Raw genomic sequence first — 21,002 nt, forward strand, 5'->3', positions numbered from 1 at the left:
ATCTTTTTGTAAAGTTTCCGCTGGAACGGCTTTTCAAAGACTTTTTGGTTGCTTGGTACTCATGGTGGACGATGGCTTGATTCGTGGCTTTTTCCGTACATGCTCTTGTTTTTGTTATGTATCTGCTGTTAACTTACTACCTGAACCTTCGCGGTCAGATATTTTCCGGAGCAGTGCACATTTCGTATCAATCGCTTCCGTGGCATTGGCTGTCGTTATTTCTGTAAGTGAGTGTCTTGTTTCATTCGGGATGTGCGACTTGGGGATGCCGTGTGATGACCCTCGAGTCCAGCACTATTTGTTCGAGACAATCCGCACCCGCGTTGGTAACTGTGTCAGAACCTCGGCATTGCGTGTCTGTTTGCATCTTGCAAACAAACTATGAAAAATGAAAGAGACGTGAGTGTTTGATGACCGTGAGACAAGTGAAGAGTAGTTTAGGAATGTAGTGGTTGTGGTCGGAGATGTGCTGGTACTGGAAAGTTCTCACCGACCCGAGGCGTAGGAAATTGACACACAAATAGTGAAGATGGCATGGCAGGTCGTACAGCAGTTGCGCCGCCAGTCTCGCTCCAACAGATTATCCACCATAGTTTCTCGGTCGGAACCTCAAGGAGAGTGTTTTCTCCAGGTCAGTGCCCTTACTCAGCGAGGCTGAAGATGAGGTAAGTTGCTGTTCCTTGTACTATAAACTGCATTTCGAATAGATAGATGGTAGGTCAAACTGGAAACCAACCTAGGAAGAGGATACAACGCCATTGACGTAGGTGGACTAGCTTGCATCATGCTATGGACTTGAGATCCCCACTTATACAACCAATGACTTCTTGAGGCAAGTTAGCCTTGTTGCGCTCATAATGAGTCTGTATAGACACACTCCTGAGCTGGTGTAGTTGGTGCGTTGGTGCGCAGGAGGATCACCTTAGTCGCCAGCAGCAGTCGATGCTCTTCAAGTATGCGCGCTCTCACTATATCTTTCTCGGGTGACACTCCGCACAATGCTACAACACAAGTCAATTACGGTGATAAACACACGAATCCCCTTCGTCACAGTGCTCGACAACAATGCAAGGTACACAGAGCTTATGCGACCGCGCATAAGCTACACGACTCCACGCTCGACAAGCCTACCTACTTCTTCCTCTCAAGTCATTAGCCACCATCTCCAGGCACAGCCGGAGCAAGGCAGGGTTAATCCAGTCAGTTCATTACGATACGTCAGCACGCTCAACCTTCCCCATGTGATATCGCATTTCCATCCCCCTTTCCCATGAAGTCATATCATCGGCGAAGAAGTTCCGTGATGCATCGACGAAACCAGGGCGGTGTTTGTTTGGTGGCTGAATAACTGATCACGCCCCTTGCGCGCCAGCCTGTGATAATATATCCGCAGAGCTCGCAGCACCTTCCCTGAGGTCCTCTAGCCCTGCCTGCCGCCCAGCCATTCCTGCTGCCGGTGCTGCGGACCGATGGAGATGATCTACGTCATGTGACAGGATCGTCCCCAGAGTCAGGGGTGCTTGATCCGAGCCGTTGGATGAACGTCTGGAGAGCATGTGCGTCGAAGCGGTATTGCGTACTCCAGACTGCGGAGGACACGACTCCAGATTCTTTGGCACACTTGCCGACCGGCAATTGGCCCCCTCAATGGTGAATCGGAGCTGAAGACGCATTGGAGGGGGAGGGGGAGAGAGGGATCTGACGCGCTCCTTGCATTCCATCTCGAAACGCGATGACAAGGGCTGTTGTCATCGGCCGTGGTGAGCAAATGACGAGCTTCGGGGTAAAGGCAGGAGTTGATCGAGCAAGATTCTACTCAGCTAAGATTGGTGATGTCATGACTGAGCTCAAAGATCAGACCTGCCAGTGCCGAAGTTGTTGATTTCTTGCCCTTGAGGCGAATCGGGTTCACATGGTGACAGGAAGGGAAGGGCGGGCGCCAAGCCGGCCACCCGAAATTCAAGGTCGGCCCCACCCAGACCCTTGAACAGCCGGTCGAGCTGCAAATTTTTGGTTGTTTCATGCAATATCGATGAAGATCATCCGAAAGTCAAGACAAGATGATTACGCGGCCAAAGGGGGTGCTCTCATTCGGTTTCCTTTGTTGATGTCCCGATCGAGCAGAGGACATTCAATCAATTTTCTTGCCAACATGGCACCACAGGTCAGGCAAATAGCCCGTCAAAGCATCGCGTCGTCGGGTCTCGCTAACTCGCAGATTGGGACTCCCAGCGCGTGCTTCGAGAAAATTACTCAAAACAGACTAGCGAGCAGCCACAACCACGATAAGTACTTCTCGGCAAGAAGGGGAGGAAAAAAGAAAAAAAAAACTAAACCTTAGGCGAGGAGGTAAGGCAAGAAGCACGGGCCAGCGTCAAAAGCGATCCACCAGAACCCTGGGACTGCACGTGGATCCCGCGGATTCCAACGGGTCTCTCAGGGGCCCAGGGCTGCCCTTTGATTCCTCCCCACCGGTTCAGGTTCGTGGCAATTTTGGTACCTGTTCAGTGGTCCTGCATGAGCAATGGTAGCTTTCTCATCCATCAAAATAGTAACAGCTTTTTTTTTCTTGATAACTGTCATTCCGGAACTTTGGGCGTGATGATCATAGATACAAGCTATAGCTTGGTGCAGGGACAAGCTTCATGCCGCCAATCAGACTGACCCCATTCCCCTTGTGACTCCTGCATGAATGCATGGAGCTTCGTAGGGTGAATAAGACACCTTCCGAACCTAGGGCTACTAAGGCAGCCACCATGTACAGTACGAAGTAGCCATCTGGGACCAATGCACAGAAGAAGAAGGGAAAAAAAAAAGGCATGACGGATATGAAAAGTCTTCCTAATCCAGCAAGCCCCTCTGAGTCTCTCACTGGGGTCATTGGCTTACTACTGATTTAATTGAACGACCCCAGTGCGGTCGCACATGTCCAATGAAGTAAGCGCGCGGACCTGCATGCATCTCGACTCACTGATCACGCAAATAGCCCCTCGACGATCATCGTTCCGTCAGGAAGGGGATCACATAATTTAGCACGCTGATAACCCACCATCCATCTTGCTGCTACAATTCCGATACCCAGGCCGCGCGGCAGCCGACCGAGCGCAAGTTTGGATGGCGAGGAACTCTATGGGCGGGACACATATCGGTCGAGCAATACCCACTCTTTTACTTAAGCTGCTCAAGAATCAGATTTTTTCATTGTTTGAATTGTCTGTCTTTTCAAGCTAGCGCATATATTTATTGCCTGTCAGAAGAGGAGTAGACCCCTCTCCTTTCTTTCTGTTCTTCATCCCAAAAACATACACACATACCATGGCCATCTTTGACCGTTTATTTCGAAACAAGGGCCAAGAGGCCCCGGTAATCGTCGACGAAGAGGCCAAGGGCCCTCACTTCACTGTATTTTCCAGCCCAGAGTCGTCTCATCCCAACAGCGAGACTTCATCCGGCTTTACGACCCCGACGGAAGAGAAGAGCCTCGCGCCGCTGGGGCAATGTCCCGAGATCGGTCGGCTGGCCTCCTGGCGAGGCGCGTTGATCCTGCTGGTGACCTCGGGCTCCCAGTTCCTCGACAATGTGTACATGACCAGCGCCAACGTCGCGCTCTCCTCGATCCAGAAGGACTTTGACGTGAGCAGCACCAACCTGCAATGGATGATCTCTGCATACACCTTGACGTTTGGCGGGTTCCTGCTTCTTGCCGGGGTTCTATCCGATCGGTATCTCTCTCCCCCCATCCCAGCAGTAACCCAAAACCCAATCCAACCCTTGATTAACCTTTGTCGTGTGCAGATACGGCCGGAAGAACATTCTGTGCATCGGCCTATTCTGGCTGTCCGTCTGGACCCTGGCGATCGGATTCGGGCAGTCCTTCATCTCGCTCACCATCTTTCGCGGCCTGCAGGGCATTGGCGCGGCGATGACGGTCCCGTCCGCGATCGGGATCATCAGCGCCTACTTCACGGGCGTGGATCGCACGCGCGGCCTCGCCATCTACGCTTCCTCGGGAACCGTGGGGTTCTGCGTCGGGCTCATCTTCGGGGGGTTTCTGACTTCATCGCTGGGGTGGCGGTACATCTACTACTTCATCGTGATCATCACGGGGTCGCTGTGCATCCTCGGGGCGGTGGTGCTGCCCCGGGACATCATGCCGAAGGAGAAGCCCCAGATGGATTTCGTGGGCGCGTCGATGTCGACGGCGGGGCTGATCCTGCTGCAGTTCGTCCTGTCGAGCGGCGGCACCTACGGCTGGAGCCAGCCGTTCATCATCGTGCTGCTGATCCTCGCGGTCGCGCTGCTGGTCGCCTTCACCGTGCTGCAGAGGTTCATCGCCTACCCGCTGATGCCGCTCGGGCTGTGGAAGATCCCCAACTTTGCGGGGCTGTGGATCGCGGGCTTCAGTATGGTCTCCTCATCCATCCTTCTTCTTGGTGGTGTGCTAACGGAGAACAGCCTGCTACGGCAGCTACCAAAACGTGATCTACTACATCGTCCTCATGGCGCAGGAAGTCGACAAGCTGTCCGCGGGCCAGACGGCGCTGCGCTTCCTGCCGATGGGGGCGATCGGCTTCGTCGCCTCGATGGGCACCGGCAAGGCGCTGGAGTACGTGAACGGGAAATACACCCTGCTCGCCGGGCTGGTCCTGACGGTGGTGGCCCCGATCCCGAGCAGCATCACCGCGAGCCCTGAGTCAAGCTTGTATGTTTCCCAGAGACCCAGTCCAGTCCCCCCTCCCCCCTTCCCCCTTCAACCCCAATCCAACCCGCCCAACCCTATCCAAGTCTAACACAACGCAAAGCTGGACCAACGTCTTCCCCACCTCCCTCATCAGCATAACCGCCGTCTCCCTCATCTTCGTCACAACCAGCACCTGCATCCTGACCACCGTCCCCATCAACGTCAAGTCCCTGTGCGGCGGGATGCTCAACACCGCGTTCCAGATCGGCTCCGGCGTCGCCCTCGCCATCTCCGCCGCCGTCACCGAGGCGGTCGACATCGAGAAGGGCCACGACCTCGCCCACCAGTACTCCACGGGGCTGTGGTGCTCCGCCGGCCTGGCCGGGTTGGGGCTGCTCGTGGCGCTGTTCTCCGTGCGTCGGAGGGGCATCGCGCCCGAGAACCGGGTGGATTCGGTTTGCGCGATTTGAAGTTTTTGGTGTCCCGGCTGGGTTATGTAAAAGTTTTACTTGATGGGTCTTACGATGCTTTTTTTTTTCTGGTCTGGGGTTATGGCGCGATGAGGGTACGATAGATGGAGTTGGAGTTTTACGGTGGCGTATTTTTACTTCTGAATGGATATAGTGATAATGATGTGATGGCTGTGAATATTATTGACTTTGCAGACATGATAACGTGAGTTCAGTTAGCTGTAGTCATTGGTGGTAACCTTAGGGCAGATTCAGTTTCTTAGCAGACTGCAAAAAGAAAAAAAAAAATCAGTTGGCGGGGTACACGGTCCGTCCACCGCGCGCGGGTCCCGCTGGTGGATCGGGAGATTCCCCGACAGCCCATTACCGAGGGGAAGGGGAACCCGAGATTTTCGGAGGGGCCGGGTGGCCGGGATGGCTATCTGGTAGTACTTACAAGTCGGTTTAGGGCATATAGTTATAGCTCGCTACGCTGCTTGGATTGATATTGGAGGAATCTGATGGTAGGAGAACACCAATCAAGCTCATGAGGCTCTATCACATCTGTCGGAGTTAGCTACATACTCAAGCATCGAGTACGTGGTGGGCAAGAAATAAAATCTCTGCAAGCTAAAATCGACGCACAGCCAGGAACCGATTTAGAGAAAGCTCGGGATACCCAAAGAAGAAGTCCCGGGAACGGGGTCTAGAATTCTGCGGTGCCAGCACTTCCTGCGCTGTGGTTCGGGCGAGTGGGTCGGGAAGGCTACCGTGGATCGCGAGCTTGGAACTATATCCAGGGACGAGCTGGTAGCGGCTATGATCCCAATATCTGGGATTCGAGATTTGGTGCCTGCTGGTCGGCAGTTGTATTTCTACATCTTTTTCATGGTGTCAAGGTCCTACAGACTTATTTCGGCACGGGAATAAGTCCAACCCTACGGTGTGTGCTGGTTCGGAGAATGAAGTCCATGTACTGGATACTGCTGGCTTGTGTAGCGACGCCCTGCTGGGGACTACTGGGAGCTTGGGTATAGTACAACATGCTGCCACACTACACCGATCGCAGGGAGGTGATTGATTACAAGTTTAGCGATGAAGTCATCGAATCAGCTATGTTACCCATACAGATAGCAGCATAAATACCATTCATTGACAAGAAGCGACCGGCAAATTGCGTATTAGAGCTGACTGCAAAGCACATAGATACTCTCACAAGAGCACCAACCAGTGCCATTGTCCCCTCACTAATCCCTAAGATCATTCCCCCACTCAGCTCGCCTTGTCCATAACACTGGGGATCGAGTACCCACTGGGGTACAGGTTCGAGTAATCGAAGTAGAACTGATAGATACCCGAGACGTTGGTCTCCTTGAGGCGGAAGCTATCGGTCAGGACGCCGGAGTCCTCCTCCCACATCAGCCACGAGCCGTAGAAGATGAAGTTGTCGGTCGCCGCGTCGGAGGGGGTGTCGTAGCCGTTGCCCGTGAAGCCGACCTCGGTGATCTCGTTCGCGGTCGGGCGGATGTAGAAGAGGGTGTCCGCGTCGAGGGTGACGCCGTCGGTGGTGGCGGTGGTGGTAATTTCGGTGTCGGCGATTTCGACTGCGGGAGGTTAGTTACACTTTAAGGAGGGGCAGAAGGGTAGGGGGGAAATACAGGTGACATCGGTGGTAACGGAGCCGTAGGGCCAGGCGGTGGAGTCGCCGGCGTAGGCGAGACCTGGAGGTTTGACTATCAGCTTGGTCCTTTATGCCTGGGGCTGGAGTGTATGTACCATCGGAGTAGAAGAGCTTCATGGCTGAGCTGGTGACGCCCCAGGCGTAGAGGCTGAAGGCACCGCTGGGGTTGCGCTTCTCGAGGCTAGCTTCAGCCTCGGCGGCAGGCATGGCCAGCGCTGCAGTGGCCAGGGCCAGGGTGGAGGCAATAGTGAACTTCATGGTGCAAGTGGTGGTGGAGGGCTATTGCGATGCTTGGAAAAGAATAGATCGTCGATAGAGGGACGACGCTTTTATCTATAGATTCCTCGCACGGCTCGGAGTTAGCTGAAGCAACAGAGTCAGGTAGATACAATAGCCCGAGCAAAGCCTCGCAGATGAATGGAGTCTACTACTGATCCTTCGGTGGTCTCGAACCATACAGCAAGAGCGTGCAGAAGCGTGCCGACCCACAGAGGAAGTACATACCCCGGCTAAGGCCGCCGGAGTCCTGGCTGTGTCCACTCTCAGGGCCTTATTCTGCTGAGGAATGTTGGGAACTCTCTGCAGGAACCAAATCAGAGGCTCAGCCGAGTGAATAGCCCGATCGAGCCTGGCGACATACGTATGCTTCGTGGTGCCCAAGCTTTATCTGGGATAGTGCTAAAGACGGCCGTGCTTGGCGGGCGCTCCACTCGCCGGTGCCCTGCCCCTCATCACGACTCAAGTCCCCCCAGCACAAGTCCATCACGAGCGGGTCAGCGTCATCAGGTAAGGTAAAGAAGGTGAAGCTGAACTACTGGAGGTGGCAACCATCTATGAGCCTTCATATTTCACACAGAGTTATCTCAAGCTATGCAGTGAGTTGAGCATGCAAGAAGTGTGGGGTGCAGCGAGACCACCTTGAGCCGCAGCACGAACGCACGAGGCTCCAGGATTTGCGCTATGAAGATGCTAAATCCAACGTAGCTTTAGGGTGAAGAATGTGTCATGCTGAGGTGATCATTCTTCAGATTTCCAGGGCAGAGGTTCCGTGATTAGGGACACAGCAACCCTGGCTTCGATAGGGCAGGCTTGAGCGCCCTAGCTCAAGGCCAAATGTGTGACAATGGCCATGAGGTCCAGGCTCTAGAGCAGCACAACACCAGTCGTTTTGGGAAGTGATCGGCGATATGAGGTCTTGACTCGTTGCATGAGTCATGGGGGAGTTGTACATAGTATCACACAGAACTAGTGCAGGTACAAATATCATATGAGGGAATTCGATAAGGATGGGTGAACCTATGGAGTACCTTGTAGTTCTCCATAATATAGCAAGATCGCTAGTTCGGTGAAGGATGCTATGGCTTTTATTTCATTGCCGCTTAGTAAGTCCGTTCAACATGAGTTAACTGACTACTAACCTTTCCACGAGCTAACCATTCCAAAACCTGTTGAGTCGACAGCCTAGGGTAGTGTCCTCGATCCTTCGCCGGAAGCCTCGAAAAGGTTTACCCCTGCTCCCTATGCGTAAAGGCCTTCGATCCAGGGGCTGGCAATTCACTGTGTACTGAGCGAGACTGATAATGCTTATGACAAGCATAGAAGAAAATGCCTCATTGCTGTGGAATAATGATCAATGGGGAGGCTGTTGGAGCGGAGTTCATACCAACCATTTCCGGTGCGCAGGATTGACCTGATCGCTCACATGTATAGTGCTGATAATGATCTTTGCTTCATAGATACTGGCAACCTGCTACCTTTCAACAGCTGGCCTGCTGGCCCAATGGTAAGGCGCTTGACTACGAATCAAGAGATTGCAGGTTCGAGCCCTGCGTAGGTCAATGTTTTTGTCACATTCTCCTTCACAATCCATGTGAAGGAGGGCGTTTTTAGGATCTCTCCCATAGGCGTCACCTTTTATGTTAATAGAACGGTCTGATAAAAGCTAGCTTGGCAATGTGTGTCTTAATCTTGGCTAAAGGCTACGTAGCAATTGCATTGGTTGTCAGCTGCAGGTTTGCTGCATGTGTGCGGGTCCGACAGTTTAAGACACCTTGGAGATGATCATCGGGCGGGCCTCGGAGACTGCTGCAAGACTGACAATAGTTTATCATGTTCGAAACACTGGACCATGGCATCAGACTTGGGGTAGAATTTGGGAAGGATTATGTAGTCTGCTTTGTCGTATGGGTGGTTTGCTTGAAAGAAAGTAGGAAGGGTTCGTCGCTAGCTAACAAGACTGCTATATATTTTTGGAACCCTGTGTGCTAAGACTTCCTTCAAGGTGGGTTGGACATCAGATTAAAAGTCGGCGATATAGAATTTGCCATATTCGAGAAGACCTGAAGATAGCACACCGGTGCCTCCAGTACGATTTCAACCTCGATGGCCGTCGATAGCAATAAGTACTGGTTGTCGTGAAACTTTCGCGCTTGAAACTTTGCCCGGAAAGAAGGACAAACCACGAGTCGGCACGGCACACCTGTCAATGCCGCAGTCGTCCTCGGATGTAGAGTACATATTCACCACCACATAAGAAGTTCAGCCAACTAGAGAAGCGAAGCATGTCATTCATCCTCGCTGTAGCTTCAAAGGTGAGATTGAGCCAATTGAGCTGCGTGGTTAAACTTCATGCGACCGTGTAATTGCTGCGGTCGCGCCAAAGGACCCAGCAGCGAACAACGCACCGACATCAAGTACAGATAGTATGGTATGAGACTAGGCTACCACTTCGGCTACCATTTTATAAAACATTCTAAATTTCAGACCAGGATTGGAATTGTCGACATGTGCCACAGTACAAACAAAAAGACAGACCCAAGACAATACTGGAACGAAGCAAAAAGTTATGACAAGAGTGGGATTCGAACCCACGCCACTTGCGTGACTAGGAATACTGCTCGTGTGAGCGTATGTGTGATCAGATACCTGACCCTAGCGCCTTAGACCGCTCGGCCATCTTGCCTTGATTGAGTAATGGGACTACACTACGTCTATATGATGTCAATTGTCTATAGACGGCAATTCGCACATCACAACTTGTCACCAGGCCAGGAATCATAAACACTACAGATGGTATTATTATGGTCCAGCTGCTGTTTACCGCATGACTATGTACTATATATATATATATATATATCTAGAGTTAGAGTAAAGGCTTAACTGTATTCATCGCTGGTTAACAAGTACTGGGTGAAGACGATTCAATTTCAAGCAACACAAATTGTCAACCCTCGCGTTTGAGATATATCTCCGCTTCTCAATTCTTCTCCACACCTGCAGTTGCGTCTGGTGTGAACAGCCAACACGTAGGATCCATGCAGGCGCCCGTTACCCAGACAAAGAAACCAGTGAGTAAAATTCCATTTGCCGAGTGGCCGCAATGGTCTTCCGTAAGAAACAATCTCCGTGATATGTTCCATCAATCCTTAGACGCCATTCACGGCCGACCGTCCAGATTGAAATATGCCGGCAAACGAATGCCAAACTCTTTATATCAAGACCCTCTTTGTACACTTCGTCTTCCCAGAATGCCAATCGCGGATACTATTTAGATTCTCTCCCCACCCCCAGAAGCTACAGAAACACCATCCCCACACCAACCACTTTGCCATCACCATAGTCAAGTTCGACCAAAACCATAGCGAAGTTTGACCCCCCCCCCCAACACGTCCATTCAAAATGTGCATTCAAGTCTACCGCTGCCACGTCGGCTGCTTGCACTTCTACCGCGCCGGATGGTTGTCGTGCGACAAGGCCAAAGCCCGCCCGAACAAGGAGCTCTGCCTGCCCGCCTCCGGCAACAAGCGGGACCTCCCGGGCACGTTCAACCGGATCCTCGACCCCGACGAGCCTATATTCTGCGAGATGTGTATCATCGCCATGAACGAGGGCCGTCACCAGCCGTTGGAACAGTTCGCCCGGTTACGAGCGGCTCTCGAGGAGGCCGAACAGCGGGATGATGCCCCCCAGGAAGATGACACCCGGGAAGATGCCCCCCAGGAAGATGCCCCCCAGGAAGATGCCGCCGAAGGGTAGTAGCCCGATCTGATTGATTCAAGACCACTGGCTCTTACTAACCTGGGGGAGCAGTGTGTGTGGTTTCTAGAACATGGAATTTCATTTCCCAGTCTGAGGACTGGCTTCTGATTATCTATTTGTCCTTTCAAGTTTCTCATTATAACTTCCAGTTTAAATCAAAATTTGTGTAAGACGCAATGTAGTCCAGATCCTCCCAATGCAAAATCTCCTTGTACTGTACGCGTGTGCAACCCCGACCGGGAAGGAATAGCCCTAACAATTAACCTCTATAATAACAACTTGCCAAAATGCCTCGACGACCAAAATCACCCGTCCACTTTTTTCATCCTTGAATCAATGCACAGTATCTACAAAGCTCCGTCTAGCCTCCCTTCTTCCCATCTTCACACAGCCCGAAAGGGACAGCATCTTCCGCTCTGTATCCTCCCAAAAAGGGTCCTGAGACAGTCCTTGATTGCAAAATATCCGCGTTTCACATTAACAAAGCAGACTGTTCCTAAAGAGAACTTACTTCTTTCCGGTCGACGGAGACATAATCCCAACATGTCGCACCAGACATGAACGCATCAATTACTAGGATGGCCGAGTAGGGGTACGGTACGAATAGCACAAATCGTAAGATCGGTGGAAGAGGAGAAGAATTCTGCTGCGCGCTTTCCCACCCGAGATGTATCATATAGAATTGTAGGACATGCATTTACTTAGCATCATAGAAGATATGAAACCCTTCCCCAGGGCCATCGGATTAACTAGAGATAGCGCAGTCGCCCCAGAAGACCACAAAACAACCCCCGCCAGAAGTGATTCTCCGGGGCTACACAACCACCTTATATCGACTTATGTAGTGCATCGCACATCCGCTGCCTCGCTGGCACACAACCACCACAGGCGTTCCTGGATTGGTATCTCGCCAACTAATGCAAGCTTATCGACCAATCGGAAGAATCGCGCTTGGCGTGTCCCTGAGCGTGCCACATGGATTGCCAGGTGGCGCATTCGTATCTCCCTTATCTGCGATAGCTCGGATGTCGCCGATGGTTCCCGATTGCATGGGTAAGTTTGTTGTCTGGGGGGAGATATACAGTGGGGTTAGTTTTAGATCATCCTCGATTTCGATTGCGTCTAATCAGTACGGTCAGAGTACAGTCTACTATGTATGGCTCGCGATCGTAGACAGGCAAGAAGCACTGAGCTGGTGCCTACCAGATAGTATGGACTATAGCACCCGGAAAGTAGGTGGCATACTCCCAGCTCAGCGCAGAAGACATACCACCAAGACCCCTTACTACAACAAATGAAACGTGTAGATCAAGTCGCCCCGCACAGCTTTTACCCGCAACCGTCCTCGCTAACCCAGCTCCCCCCCCCAAATCAAGGCCGCACAAGCAACCCCTGCGCCAGCGCCAACCGATCGCGATGCCACTACACCACTCAGCAAAGTCCTCATCACATGATCAACCCGGGAGAAGCTTGAACTCACCTGCCCACACGAGATCGGCTCGTAGAGCGGCGGATGCGCCGCGTCGACGCACGAAGGCACGACGCGGCACACGGCCTCGGGGTTGAACCCCAGGAAGAAGGGCATGGAGTAGCGCGAGGCGGCCTGGCGGTTGTAGACGCGGTGGACGGTGGAGCGGAAGCGGTTGTTGGACAGGCGCTGCAGGAAGTCGCCGATGTTGACGACCAAGGTGCCGGGGATGGGGCGGGCGTCCAGCCACTCGTCCTGCGCGGAGAGCACCTGCAGCCCGCCGGACATGTCCTGCCACAGCAGGGTGACGCATTGGATGTCGGTGTGCGAGCCGATCCCGACCTCGAGGGTTGCGTCGTCGGCGGCGGGGGCGTCCGCGGTGCCCGGGTAATGCACGTACAGACCGTCTGCGCCGGGGTGGGTGACGAGCTCGTCGAAGTAACTGTCTGGGAGGTGGAGGGCCAGCGCGAAGATGCGGATCATCTTGCGGGCCAGGGTCAGTCGGGCTTGGTAGAAAGCGGTCGTGGTCGCGCGGAAGCCTGGCAGGTGGGCGGTGCCGGCCCAGAGGGCGCGGTCCTGGTCCTGGTCGTCGTCGTTGTCGTCGTCCGCGGGTAGGGTTGCGGGGTTGGCTTGTGGGTCGCGGAGGGGGTTGTAGCGGAGGGAGAAGGTCTCCTTGCGGTCTTGGGGAGAATTAGTGTACAGTACTTCCAAAGTGGTGATCACGGGGAAGGGTTACCCCTGGATTCGGTCTTGTTGATCTGCGTGCTTCTGACACCATGAAACCCGCCCATCAGTTTCATTTTGGCGGAGGCGACTTTCAGTTTGTCTTCTTCCGACTGCTGGAAGAATGCTTGTGCCTGGGCGAGGGCCTCCTGGATCAGCTCTTCGGGAATGCCGTGGTTCTTGATGTAGAAGAACCCGGTGTTTTCTGCAGCAGCGCGCACTTTGGCAGCGAGCTGCTGGCGCTCCTGCGCATCACCGTCGATAGGGTTGAGGTCGATCACGGGGATCTCATCCTTGGTGGGGAGGCGGGGAGGCGCCGTCGACACGCGGCGGTACTCTGGCCCATTCAAGGTCAGCAGCTCGACATGGGTGTATTCACATTCGGTCGTCATGGTGAGACTACAGTGAATGAAGTTCGGACCAGCCTCGGCTTGGTAGGTGAATCTTGTCTGTTAGGTGGTACTCGAGTTAGTTGATTTGCCACGCTGAGGTCTGCATGCATGTGCTGGTGGTAGGTATGTTCTGTATTTATCCGGTTCGAGAACTCGCGCGGGGAACCCCGCCCCGCCAAGCCACCACTCCGCAAGGCTGCGAGATTAATTATCGCTGGTTCTCGGTCGTCCAAGAAACGCCATCCGACCTTGGCGGCTGATAAGCTGATTACGTCTGGACTAGCAGATAAGCCGGAAGTGTTGGTCGATTCAGTGAAGTCGGTCGCGTGGGCCACTTATCACCGTTGCACCCAGCCAGCAGGAGGCCATCCCTGTCTCTTATCTACGGTCGTATTACCATCCCTGTCCAACCCCTGGCCAGAGAGTGGCTACTGACTGGTATTTAACCCCTCTCGCGGTCGCAAGGGTGAGAACAACCAGACCAGAAACGACGACAAGATGTCGGTACTTGCGACCCTGCACCGGCGCCTGCTGGTGAAAAGCGTCGATCAGGATGGAAACGAGCGACTCGTGGAGACCCTCGACAATGACTCAATCCGACCCACCCGCGCCAAAGACCGGACATGGACGCAGTTCACATACGTGATGTTCTGGTTCTCGGCGGTGGCCAACGTCAGCAACCTCTACGCGGCCTCCACGGGCATGACCATGGGGTTGACCATGTGGGAGAGTATCGCGTGCAGCTTCGGCGGGCAGTTCATGGCGGGATGCCTCATGGCGATCAACGGCCGCGCCGGGGCCATGTATCGCATCCCGTATCCGGTGCTGTGTCGGTCGAGTTTTGGCGTCTGGGGCGCGCTGTGGCCGACCTTTAATCGGGCAGTCATGTCCATCGTGTGGAACGGAGTGAATATGACGCAGGGTGCGCAGTGTCTCTAGTGAGTGTGTCGGGGTTGTCCTTGCATGATGTTTGCTGATGCACGCAGTGTGTTTCTCCACGCCATCTTCCCCTCAATCGCGCACATTCCCGACACAATGGGCCCGAAGTCGGCTCTGACCTCTGCGCAGATGATCTGCTTTGTGGTGTATTGGTACGTTGCTTTCCTCGAGAGATAGATAAATGACCCACTAACCTGCAAAGGCTGATCAACTGCGCCTTCCTGGTTGTACCGGTTCCGAAGATGAAGATGCTGGTCTACATCAAAGTGGTCGTGTATTATGCCGGCGCGTTAGCGATGCTGGCGTGGGTTGTTTCCCTGGCAGGTGGATCGCCCGCAGCCCTTCGGGCGTCCTCGTCCGTGCACGGACAGGAGAAGAGCTGGCTGATCTGCAAGTTTCTGTGGCTGGGACTGGCCAGCTGCGGGACTTTCATCTCGAACGCAGCGGATCTGCAGCGATACGCACGTAAACCCAGCGATGTGATTCTAGGGCAGATCATCAGCTTCCCGGTCTCGGGACTGCTGGTGGCCGTCATCGGCAATGTGATCGCAGGGTCGAGCGAGAGCATATTCGGCGAGGTGGGTGCTTCTCCTCCGTCAACCTGTATTAATGCTGACCTGACCATTGCAGCTCATCTGGAACCCGCTGACCTTCCTGGACAAACTCATGGACGGCGACCGCTACACCCACGGCAACCGCACCGCCTGCGCCTTCATCTCGTTGTGCTTCATCTACTCGACCGTCTTCTCCGCCATCTTCGAGAACTCGATCCCGTATGCCTTTTCCTGACCTACCCTTTTTACCCCCCCCACTAACCCCCAACAGAGCAGGCAACGACATCGCCGCCCTATGGCCGCGCTACATCACCGTGAAACGCGGCTTCTTCATCTGCGCCAGTAAGCCCCTCCCCTCTCAAAAACCCACCCCCACAGCCCCCGCACACAACTAATGTCCGGGTGACACAGTCCTCTCCTTCGCAATCTGCCCCTGGTACCTCCTCGCCACGGCCTCAATCTTCATCACCTTCCTCTCCTCCTACCAGATCTTCCTGTCCGCGATCGCCGGAATCCTGATCTGTGATTACTACCTCATCCGCCGGGGCCATCTGCACGTCCCCGCCCTGTACACGGCTGACCCGGCGGGCGTTTACTACTATCTGTACGGGATCAACCCGCGCGGCTTCGGGGCGTATCTCATTGCCGTGGCGCCGAACTTCTACGGGTTCCTGTCGCAGATGGGCGTGCGGGCGCCGCTGGGCATCGAGCGGTTTTACTTCGTGGCGTACCCGGTCGGATTGTTGGTGGCGTTTGCGGTGTTTGCGGGGTTGTGTGGAATGTGGTGGCCGCGGGGGGTGGATCGCGGGCGGAAGGGGTGGTTGGAGCCGCGCGATTATTGGGATGAGTTTGATGAGGTGGCGGTGCAGCAGGGGGTTGGGGTCGGGGTCGGGGTTGGGGATGTTGAGGTGGTGAGGGAGGTTGCGGGCGGGGTTAAGGGGGAGAAGGTTTAGGTCTCTGTGGGGTGGCTATGGGAGGGTGAGGGTTTACGGGGTTTAGGCAGCGTGAGGGGGTATTCTGATTAATCTATGATTTTATGAGCTTGAAGGTGTACTGGCTGTAGTCTGCGTACATTGTATCTCTGGTAAGTGAGGTCGGCTGTGGCGTAACTCTGTTGTAGCACTCTGGTTGGGAGACTCGAGCAGCAGCAATGGACTGCCACCTTGTGCCAGTTTGTGGCACTGAATCTGCGCGAAGATTTTGAGAGAGCCGAGTCTCTCTTGTAGCCAACAGTGTCATCTATGAATTACATACTTCGAGGTTGATTTAACACACAGATGACGGTTGCATAGACTACTATCAGTACAAGTAGCGCTGAGGGCAATGCCAGGGTTATACTGAACCATATTTCTGTAAATAAGCATTTTCTGTATCTCTTGCTTATTACTGGTACTTCATCTTACAACTTCTACAAACCACTCCCAAGAAATCCCCTCACCACGTCTCACAATAAGGCCGAAGATCCAACTCATGAGTGAACGAAGACCTAGGCTGGCTATGCAGGAACCAATACGTCTCCGCAATCTAATCCCAATCAGCATTCCAGATCCCTAAACCATGGTTAAAGCCACAGCAATGCACTCACCCAATCAGGATCAATCTTCGCGTCCGGCTTATCCGTCATGTACCCCCTGGTCTGCTCCGTCGCGATGATCCCATCGACGATCGCATGCGCCACATGGACGCCCCGGGGCCCGAACTCCCGGGCCAGCGACTGGGCCAGCGCGCGCACGGCGAACTTGCTCATGGCGAAGGAGCCCAGCCCGGACCCCCCCTTCAAGGAGGCCGTTGCACCTGTACAGCAGCCCATCATTAGCATCATCATCCATACCTGATCGCCCTTGCACGCCCAAATTCCCCAAATTGCAATTGCGACCGCCAAGGTACGTGGGAAGACAAACCCGTAAAAATCAGCGTCGGCGCCAACCGCGCCGGGGGCGTCTCCCCGGCAGCGCGCAGCAAGAACGGCAAGACCGCCTGGGAGAAATTCGACGCGCCGCGGGCGGTCGCCTCCAGGCTGGCCAGAAACTCGGCGCCCGAGTCGAGGAACGGCGCGCGGGAGAACTTGCTGGCGACGTTGAAGATGGCCGCGGCCACGGTGACGGGGCGGTCGGCGCCGCCGAATGCGCCCTCGATCTGCTGCATCGTGGCCTCCATCGTCCCGGGCTGGGTCACGTCCGCCGGGATGCCGAGGGCGGTGCCCCCGGACTGGTTGATGGCCTGGACCAGCGGGTCGAGGCTGGATTGGCGGCGCGCGAGGAGGACGACCGGGTAGGTCTGGGCGAAGCGGCGGGCGATGGAGGCGCCGGTGCCGGGTCCGGCGCCGGCGATGATGGCGATGGGTTTGGTGAGTTTGGTGGTCATTTTTTTCTTTTTCTTTCTTGGGGTCAGTCAGTGAGTTTCTCGAGGGCTCTAGGTGTAGGTAGGTGATTGGGTTGATTATGTGTGTTGAGGGGAAGCCAGGGGGGGTTCAATTCCAGAGGAGTTGTTCCGGTATGTAAGCATCAGTCATGACGTATCGAATCAGTGTGGGCGTGTGTGTGTGTCTGACTAAATTCTTCGGGCTTGATCTCAAATCCGCCGCGCCGTGATTATTAAGGAAAAGTGCTGCAGCCACTCCATGCGGGCTTACGGCGATACGAGCGATTACATGAGCTCGGCCCCCCGAGAGTACGAGCTGACTCAGGCAATAACTTAGCTAGCTAACTACCCCGCGAGGGGAAGGCATGCCAAGGAGGGAGCTGTCCCTAAGTTGGGGCGTGACGTTTCAAAGAGTATAAATGGCCAGTCTGGGTCAGCTTGACCAGGGAAGTAATCAGCACAACTAACAGTTTCTCTTCGCTACCATACTAGTACCTTCCCGCCAATCTATCAATCAATTTCTCTCCCCACCTGATCCTACCGCCATGTCTCAAATCCTCACCGTCTTCGGAGCCACAGGCAACCAAGGCGGCTCGGTCATCAAATCCGTCTTCGCCGATCCCGCCCTGTCCAAGCAGTGGAAGATCCGGGCCGTCACCCGCGACCCCACCAAGCCAGCAGCCCAGGCCCTAGCTGCCCAGGGCGTTGAGCTGGTCACCGTAAGTCCACCCTCCTCTACACTTCATCTCCATCATCACTAACCTCCCCCCCTCTCTCAACAGGGCGACATGTCTTCCACAGAGGCAGCCCTCCCCGCCGTCACCGGCGCCCACACCGTGTTCCTGGTGACCAACTTCTGGGAGACGATGAGCCGGACCACCGAGGTGGCGCAGGGCAAAGCGGTGGCGGACGCTTGCCAGCGCGCGGGGGTGCAGCACCTGATCTTCTCCTCGCTGCGGGACGTGACGCAGATCAGCAACGGCCGCCTGGCCCACGTCAGCCACTTCGACGGCAAGGCCGAGATCGAGCAGTACATCCGCGACAGCGGCGTGCCGGCCTCGTTCGTGCTGGCGGGCCTGTACATGACCAACTTCTTCCAGATGCTGAACAAGCAGGGCGATGCCTATACGCTGGCCTGGCCGGTGGATATGACCCAAGCGCAGGTGCCGTTGTTCGATCCGGCGGAGGATACAGGTATGATTCTTCCAGTGGATGAGGGATGAGGGATGAGGGATGAAGGCTGATGGGGAATAGGCAAATTCGTGAAGGCGGCGATCAAGCACTTCCCGTCCGCCGTGGGTCAACGCATCCTGGCGGCGGATGACTACTACTCGCCCCAGAGGATTGTGGATGAGTTCCACGAGGTCACCGGGTACAAGGTCCAGACGGCGCGGATCCCGGAGGAGGTGTTTAAATCGTTCTTGCCGGCGCCGATCGCGCAGGAGATGCTGGAGAATATTTTGCTGCTGGAGGATCCCGGGTATTATGCTGGGGAGTCGCTCGCGCCCTCGCGGGAACTGTTGGATGAGAGTGATAAGCCCACTTCGTGGAAGGAGTTTGTGGCGCGCCACAAGGAGAAGTTCTAAGCTAAGAGGGATTACACCTCAAAGTAGTTATATAGTGATTTAAATGGATAATATTGAGGGTTGATTTTCTGATTTTTTTTCGTAACATTCTCTTCGGATTGATTTGTTATGTAATGATTATTTAATCAGAATGGTCATAAGAAAACTAACCTATCACGCGATTGATATATCGCATGAGAAGAGGGGTACTAGTGACCAGGGCTTGAAAGGAAAAAGGGGGGCAAGTGGGCTCTGCACGGATTTAGGTAGGCAGTATGTAATGTAGGGAGTAGCTACTGCCTCTCACCGTCCTGCGCCTCCACATGACGATCTCCTTCCACGCCATCCACCGCCCCCCGCTGCTCACCATCACCATCACCATCACCACCACCACCGGCATCACGATCATGGCTCTCGTGCAACTTAGCAACCAGCAGCATCGCACCCAAAGGCGACAAGCTCTTGTTGTTGTTGATGATGATGATGATTCACCAATGGCTCAACGGAAGTAGGTTGTCGTGAGCCTTTTTTACTGGTCTGACCAAGCCCGCGAGGCGGGTCACTCACAAAGAATTGTAAGCTTGGGCTACAAGGCTTGGTCACGTACTGGGATAATGAATTGGTGGATTTTTTCATGGAGACTTCAGGCTCGATTTGCCTTGTATCATTGTCCCTGGGACAAGGCGTCTGTGAGGCTTCTCGAACTTGGCTAAAGTCTACTCGATGCTATGTGAACAAGATAAAGAACAGATCATTTGCTATAGACGCTATGGAAGAAGTTCTAATTTGTAGGAGGGGGGAATTTTCAAGGCAGTTAGTAGTTAAGTTCTATAATGATTTGACTCAATAACATCAAGGGCTAATAATATCAAGGGCTTATTTCTTATTCTGTACAACATTGTATTTGAATTAAGTTGTTATGTAATCTTATAATTTCAATAAAATGGTCATAGGAGCACTTCTCACGCAATTGATATATCACACGAGAAGAAGGTACTACCCTCCTAGCCGCCAGGGTGTGAAAAGGAAAAAGGTAAGAACTAGGAGAGGTACTAGGCAGCAGGTAACTTACCGCGCCCCTGATCATCATCCCCACCACCACACTACCATCACAGTCCACGCTGCCTGCCCCCGCCGTTCAACCTCGTCGCCAGCTCGCTCGCATCCGGAGTGCGCAGGTACGTCCACAGCCACGCCTCCGTGCGGGCCCTGAGCAGCGGCAACTGTCGCCGCGACCGGACCATCTTTTCCCGCAGCGACGCGGACTCGGCGGTCAGCTGCTGGGCCTGTTCCTCCAGCCGCCGGACGGACGGCCCCCGCTCGCTGAGTTTCGGCATCGCCGCCAGCAGCGAGCTCAGCGCGCGCTCGTTCTCGTGGCGGAGCTCCGTGCGCAGCGCGTACCCGGTCTCGATCTCCTGCTGGATCGTCTCCAGGAACAGGACCGTGTCCACGGAGGATCGGGCGGTGGCGAGGAGGGAGGCGTAGACGTTCTCGGTCGGTGCTTCGGACATCTTGGGTGGGTTTGGGGGGTCCGTTGTGCTTGCTTGTTGTATTTGGGGGTTTTGAGGGTTGAATGGTTAACCGAGTGGTTGGCGGGGGGGGTGTCGTCCTTTTTTATAGATCTCGTCGAGTTCCGGAGGCGTGTCATTTACAAAGAACCGTACCCCTGGGTCGTAAGGAGTTTTTAATGTACTAGAACAATGAATTGGTGATTTCCACGGAAGAACAGTATGATTGCTACAGACGCTATAGGAGAACTTCATCAATCGCTTCTGGCGTGAAAGAAGGATCGTAGCGACTGGGAAACCAATTCGCTAGATTTGGCTTGTTTACGAGACTCCGGATGCCGAATTTGACCACTACGTTCATAAATTCCATAGTACGACTTGACAGGCTCATCCTCACACCTAAGCTCCTTCGATACCTGAAATAAGTCTCTACCGTCTGAGCAAGAGTTACACTCGATGATCGCGTTACAATATTGTGCACAAATGATTATATTTCACATAACTTTTTTGATTGTAAAAGCCCCATCCACCAGTGTCATACTAAGACACCAACGAACGAGAGCAAGAATAAAAGCCCAATGGAAGGGCAGCCCCAAAGACATCCCTCAGATCTCAAAGGAGAACCGAACACGACGCTTGTTAG

General features: G+C 54.1%; 9 protein-coding genes and 2 non-coding genes across 11 annotated transcripts; 5 read left to right on the forward strand and 6 right to left on the reverse strand.

The window, feature by feature from the left end:
• Positions 1-3,315: 3,315 nt before the first annotated feature.
• BO66DRAFT_326609 (uncharacterized protein) lies at positions 3,316-5,151 on the forward strand (the record flags this gene model as incomplete). The annotated part of the gene is made up of 4 exons (XM_025643912.1): positions 3,316-3,722; positions 3,796-4,403; positions 4,456-4,702; positions 4,803-5,151. 4 exons carry the CDS (start codon positions 3,316-3,318, stop codon positions 5,149-5,151), a joined length of 1,611 nt encoding a protein of 536 aa, XP_025502259.1.
• Positions 5,152-6,319: 1,168 nt separating this feature from the next.
• BO66DRAFT_472651 (uncharacterized protein) lies at positions 6,320-7,255 on the reverse strand. Its single transcript, XM_025652967.1, has 3 exons — positions 6,907-7,255; positions 6,789-6,851; positions 6,320-6,734 (listed from the first exon to the last, which is right to left on the reverse strand). Exons 1-3 carry the CDS (start codon positions 7,067-7,069, stop codon positions 6,403-6,405), a joined length of 558 nt encoding a protein of 185 aa, XP_025502260.1. The 5' UTR covers positions 7,070-7,255; the 3' UTR covers positions 6,320-6,402.
• Positions 7,256-8,577: 1,322 nt separating this feature from the next.
• Positions 8,578-8,649, forward strand: BO66DRAFT_t212. The gene has a single exon. It is a non-coding gene; the product is annotated as a tRNA-Arg (tRNA).
• Positions 8,650-9,657: 1,008 nt separating this feature from the next.
• On the reverse strand, positions 9,658-9,773 carry BO66DRAFT_t219. The gene has a single exon. It is a non-coding gene; the product is annotated as a tRNA-Leu (tRNA).
• A 716-nt stretch (positions 9,774-10,489) lies between these two features.
• BO66DRAFT_440053 (uncharacterized protein) lies at positions 10,490-10,846 on the forward strand (the record flags this gene model as incomplete). Its single annotated transcript, XM_025651215.1, has 1 exon — positions 10,490-10,846. The coding sequence occupies one exon, from the start codon at positions 10,490-10,492 to the stop codon at positions 10,844-10,846; it is 357 nt and encodes a 118-aa protein (XP_025502261.1).
• Positions 10,847-11,954: 1,108 nt separating this feature from the next.
• BO66DRAFT_352873 (isopenicillin N synthase family dioxygenase) lies at positions 11,955-13,522 on the reverse strand. Its single transcript, XM_025644790.1, has 3 exons — positions 13,054-13,522; positions 12,330-12,997; positions 11,955-12,271 (listed from the first exon to the last, which is right to left on the reverse strand). The coding sequence occupies exons 1-3, from the start codon at positions 13,430-13,432 to the stop codon at positions 12,221-12,223; spliced, it is 1,098 nt and encodes a 365-aa protein (XP_025502262.1). The 5' UTR covers positions 13,433-13,522; the 3' UTR covers positions 11,955-12,220.
• Positions 13,523-13,713: 191 nt separating this feature from the next.
• On the forward strand, positions 13,714-15,878 carry BO66DRAFT_377347 (nucleobase cation symporter-1 family protein; the record flags this gene model as incomplete). Its single annotated transcript, XM_025645746.1, has 6 exons — positions 13,714-14,370; positions 14,419-14,523; positions 14,574-14,949; positions 15,002-15,144; positions 15,197-15,267; positions 15,337-15,878. Exons 1-6 carry the CDS (start codon positions 13,931-13,933, stop codon positions 15,876-15,878), a joined length of 1,677 nt encoding a protein of 558 aa, XP_025502263.1. The 5' UTR covers positions 13,714-13,930.
• Positions 15,879-16,298: 420 nt separating this feature from the next.
• Positions 16,299-17,389, reverse strand: BO66DRAFT_377351 (oxidoreductase). The gene is made up of 3 exons (XM_025645747.1): positions 16,827-17,389; positions 16,511-16,719; positions 16,299-16,449 (listed from the first exon to the last, which is right to left on the reverse strand). Exons 1-3 carry the CDS (start codon positions 17,287-17,289, stop codon positions 16,360-16,362), a joined length of 762 nt encoding a protein of 253 aa, XP_025502264.1. The 5' UTR covers positions 17,290-17,389; the 3' UTR covers positions 16,299-16,359.
• Positions 17,390-17,734: 345 nt separating this feature from the next.
• BO66DRAFT_429890 (NmrA/HSCARG family protein) lies at positions 17,735-18,913 on the forward strand. The gene is made up of 3 exons (XM_025650488.1): positions 17,735-18,005; positions 18,069-18,480; positions 18,541-18,913. The coding sequence occupies exons 1-3, from the start codon at positions 17,832-17,834 to the stop codon at positions 18,870-18,872; spliced, it is 918 nt and encodes a 305-aa protein (XP_025502265.1). The 5' UTR covers positions 17,735-17,831; the 3' UTR covers positions 18,873-18,913.
• A 262-nt stretch (positions 18,914-19,175) lies between these two features.
• Positions 19,176-19,586, reverse strand: BO66DRAFT_125835 (uncharacterized protein). The gene has a single exon (XM_025641945.1). The coding sequence runs from the start codon at positions 19,485-19,487 to the stop codon at positions 19,275-19,277; it is 213 nt and encodes a 70-aa protein (XP_025502266.1). The 5' UTR covers positions 19,488-19,586; the 3' UTR covers positions 19,176-19,274.
• A 374-nt stretch (positions 19,587-19,960) lies between these two features.
• Positions 19,961-20,362, reverse strand: BO66DRAFT_440058 (uncharacterized protein; the record flags this gene model as incomplete). Its single annotated transcript, XM_025651216.1, has 1 exon — positions 19,961-20,362. One exon carries the CDS (start codon positions 20,360-20,362, stop codon positions 19,961-19,963), a length of 402 nt encoding a protein of 133 aa, XP_025502267.1.
• Between the last annotated feature and the right edge of the window lie 640 nt (positions 20,363-21,002).

Source organism: Aspergillus aculeatinus (assembly GCF_003184765.1).
Source record: "Aspergillus aculeatinus CBS 121060 unplaced genomic scaffold BO66scaffold_34, whole genome shotgun sequence".
NCBI lineage: Eukaryota > Fungi > Ascomycota > Eurotiomycetes > Eurotiales > Aspergillaceae > Aspergillus > Aspergillus aculeatinus.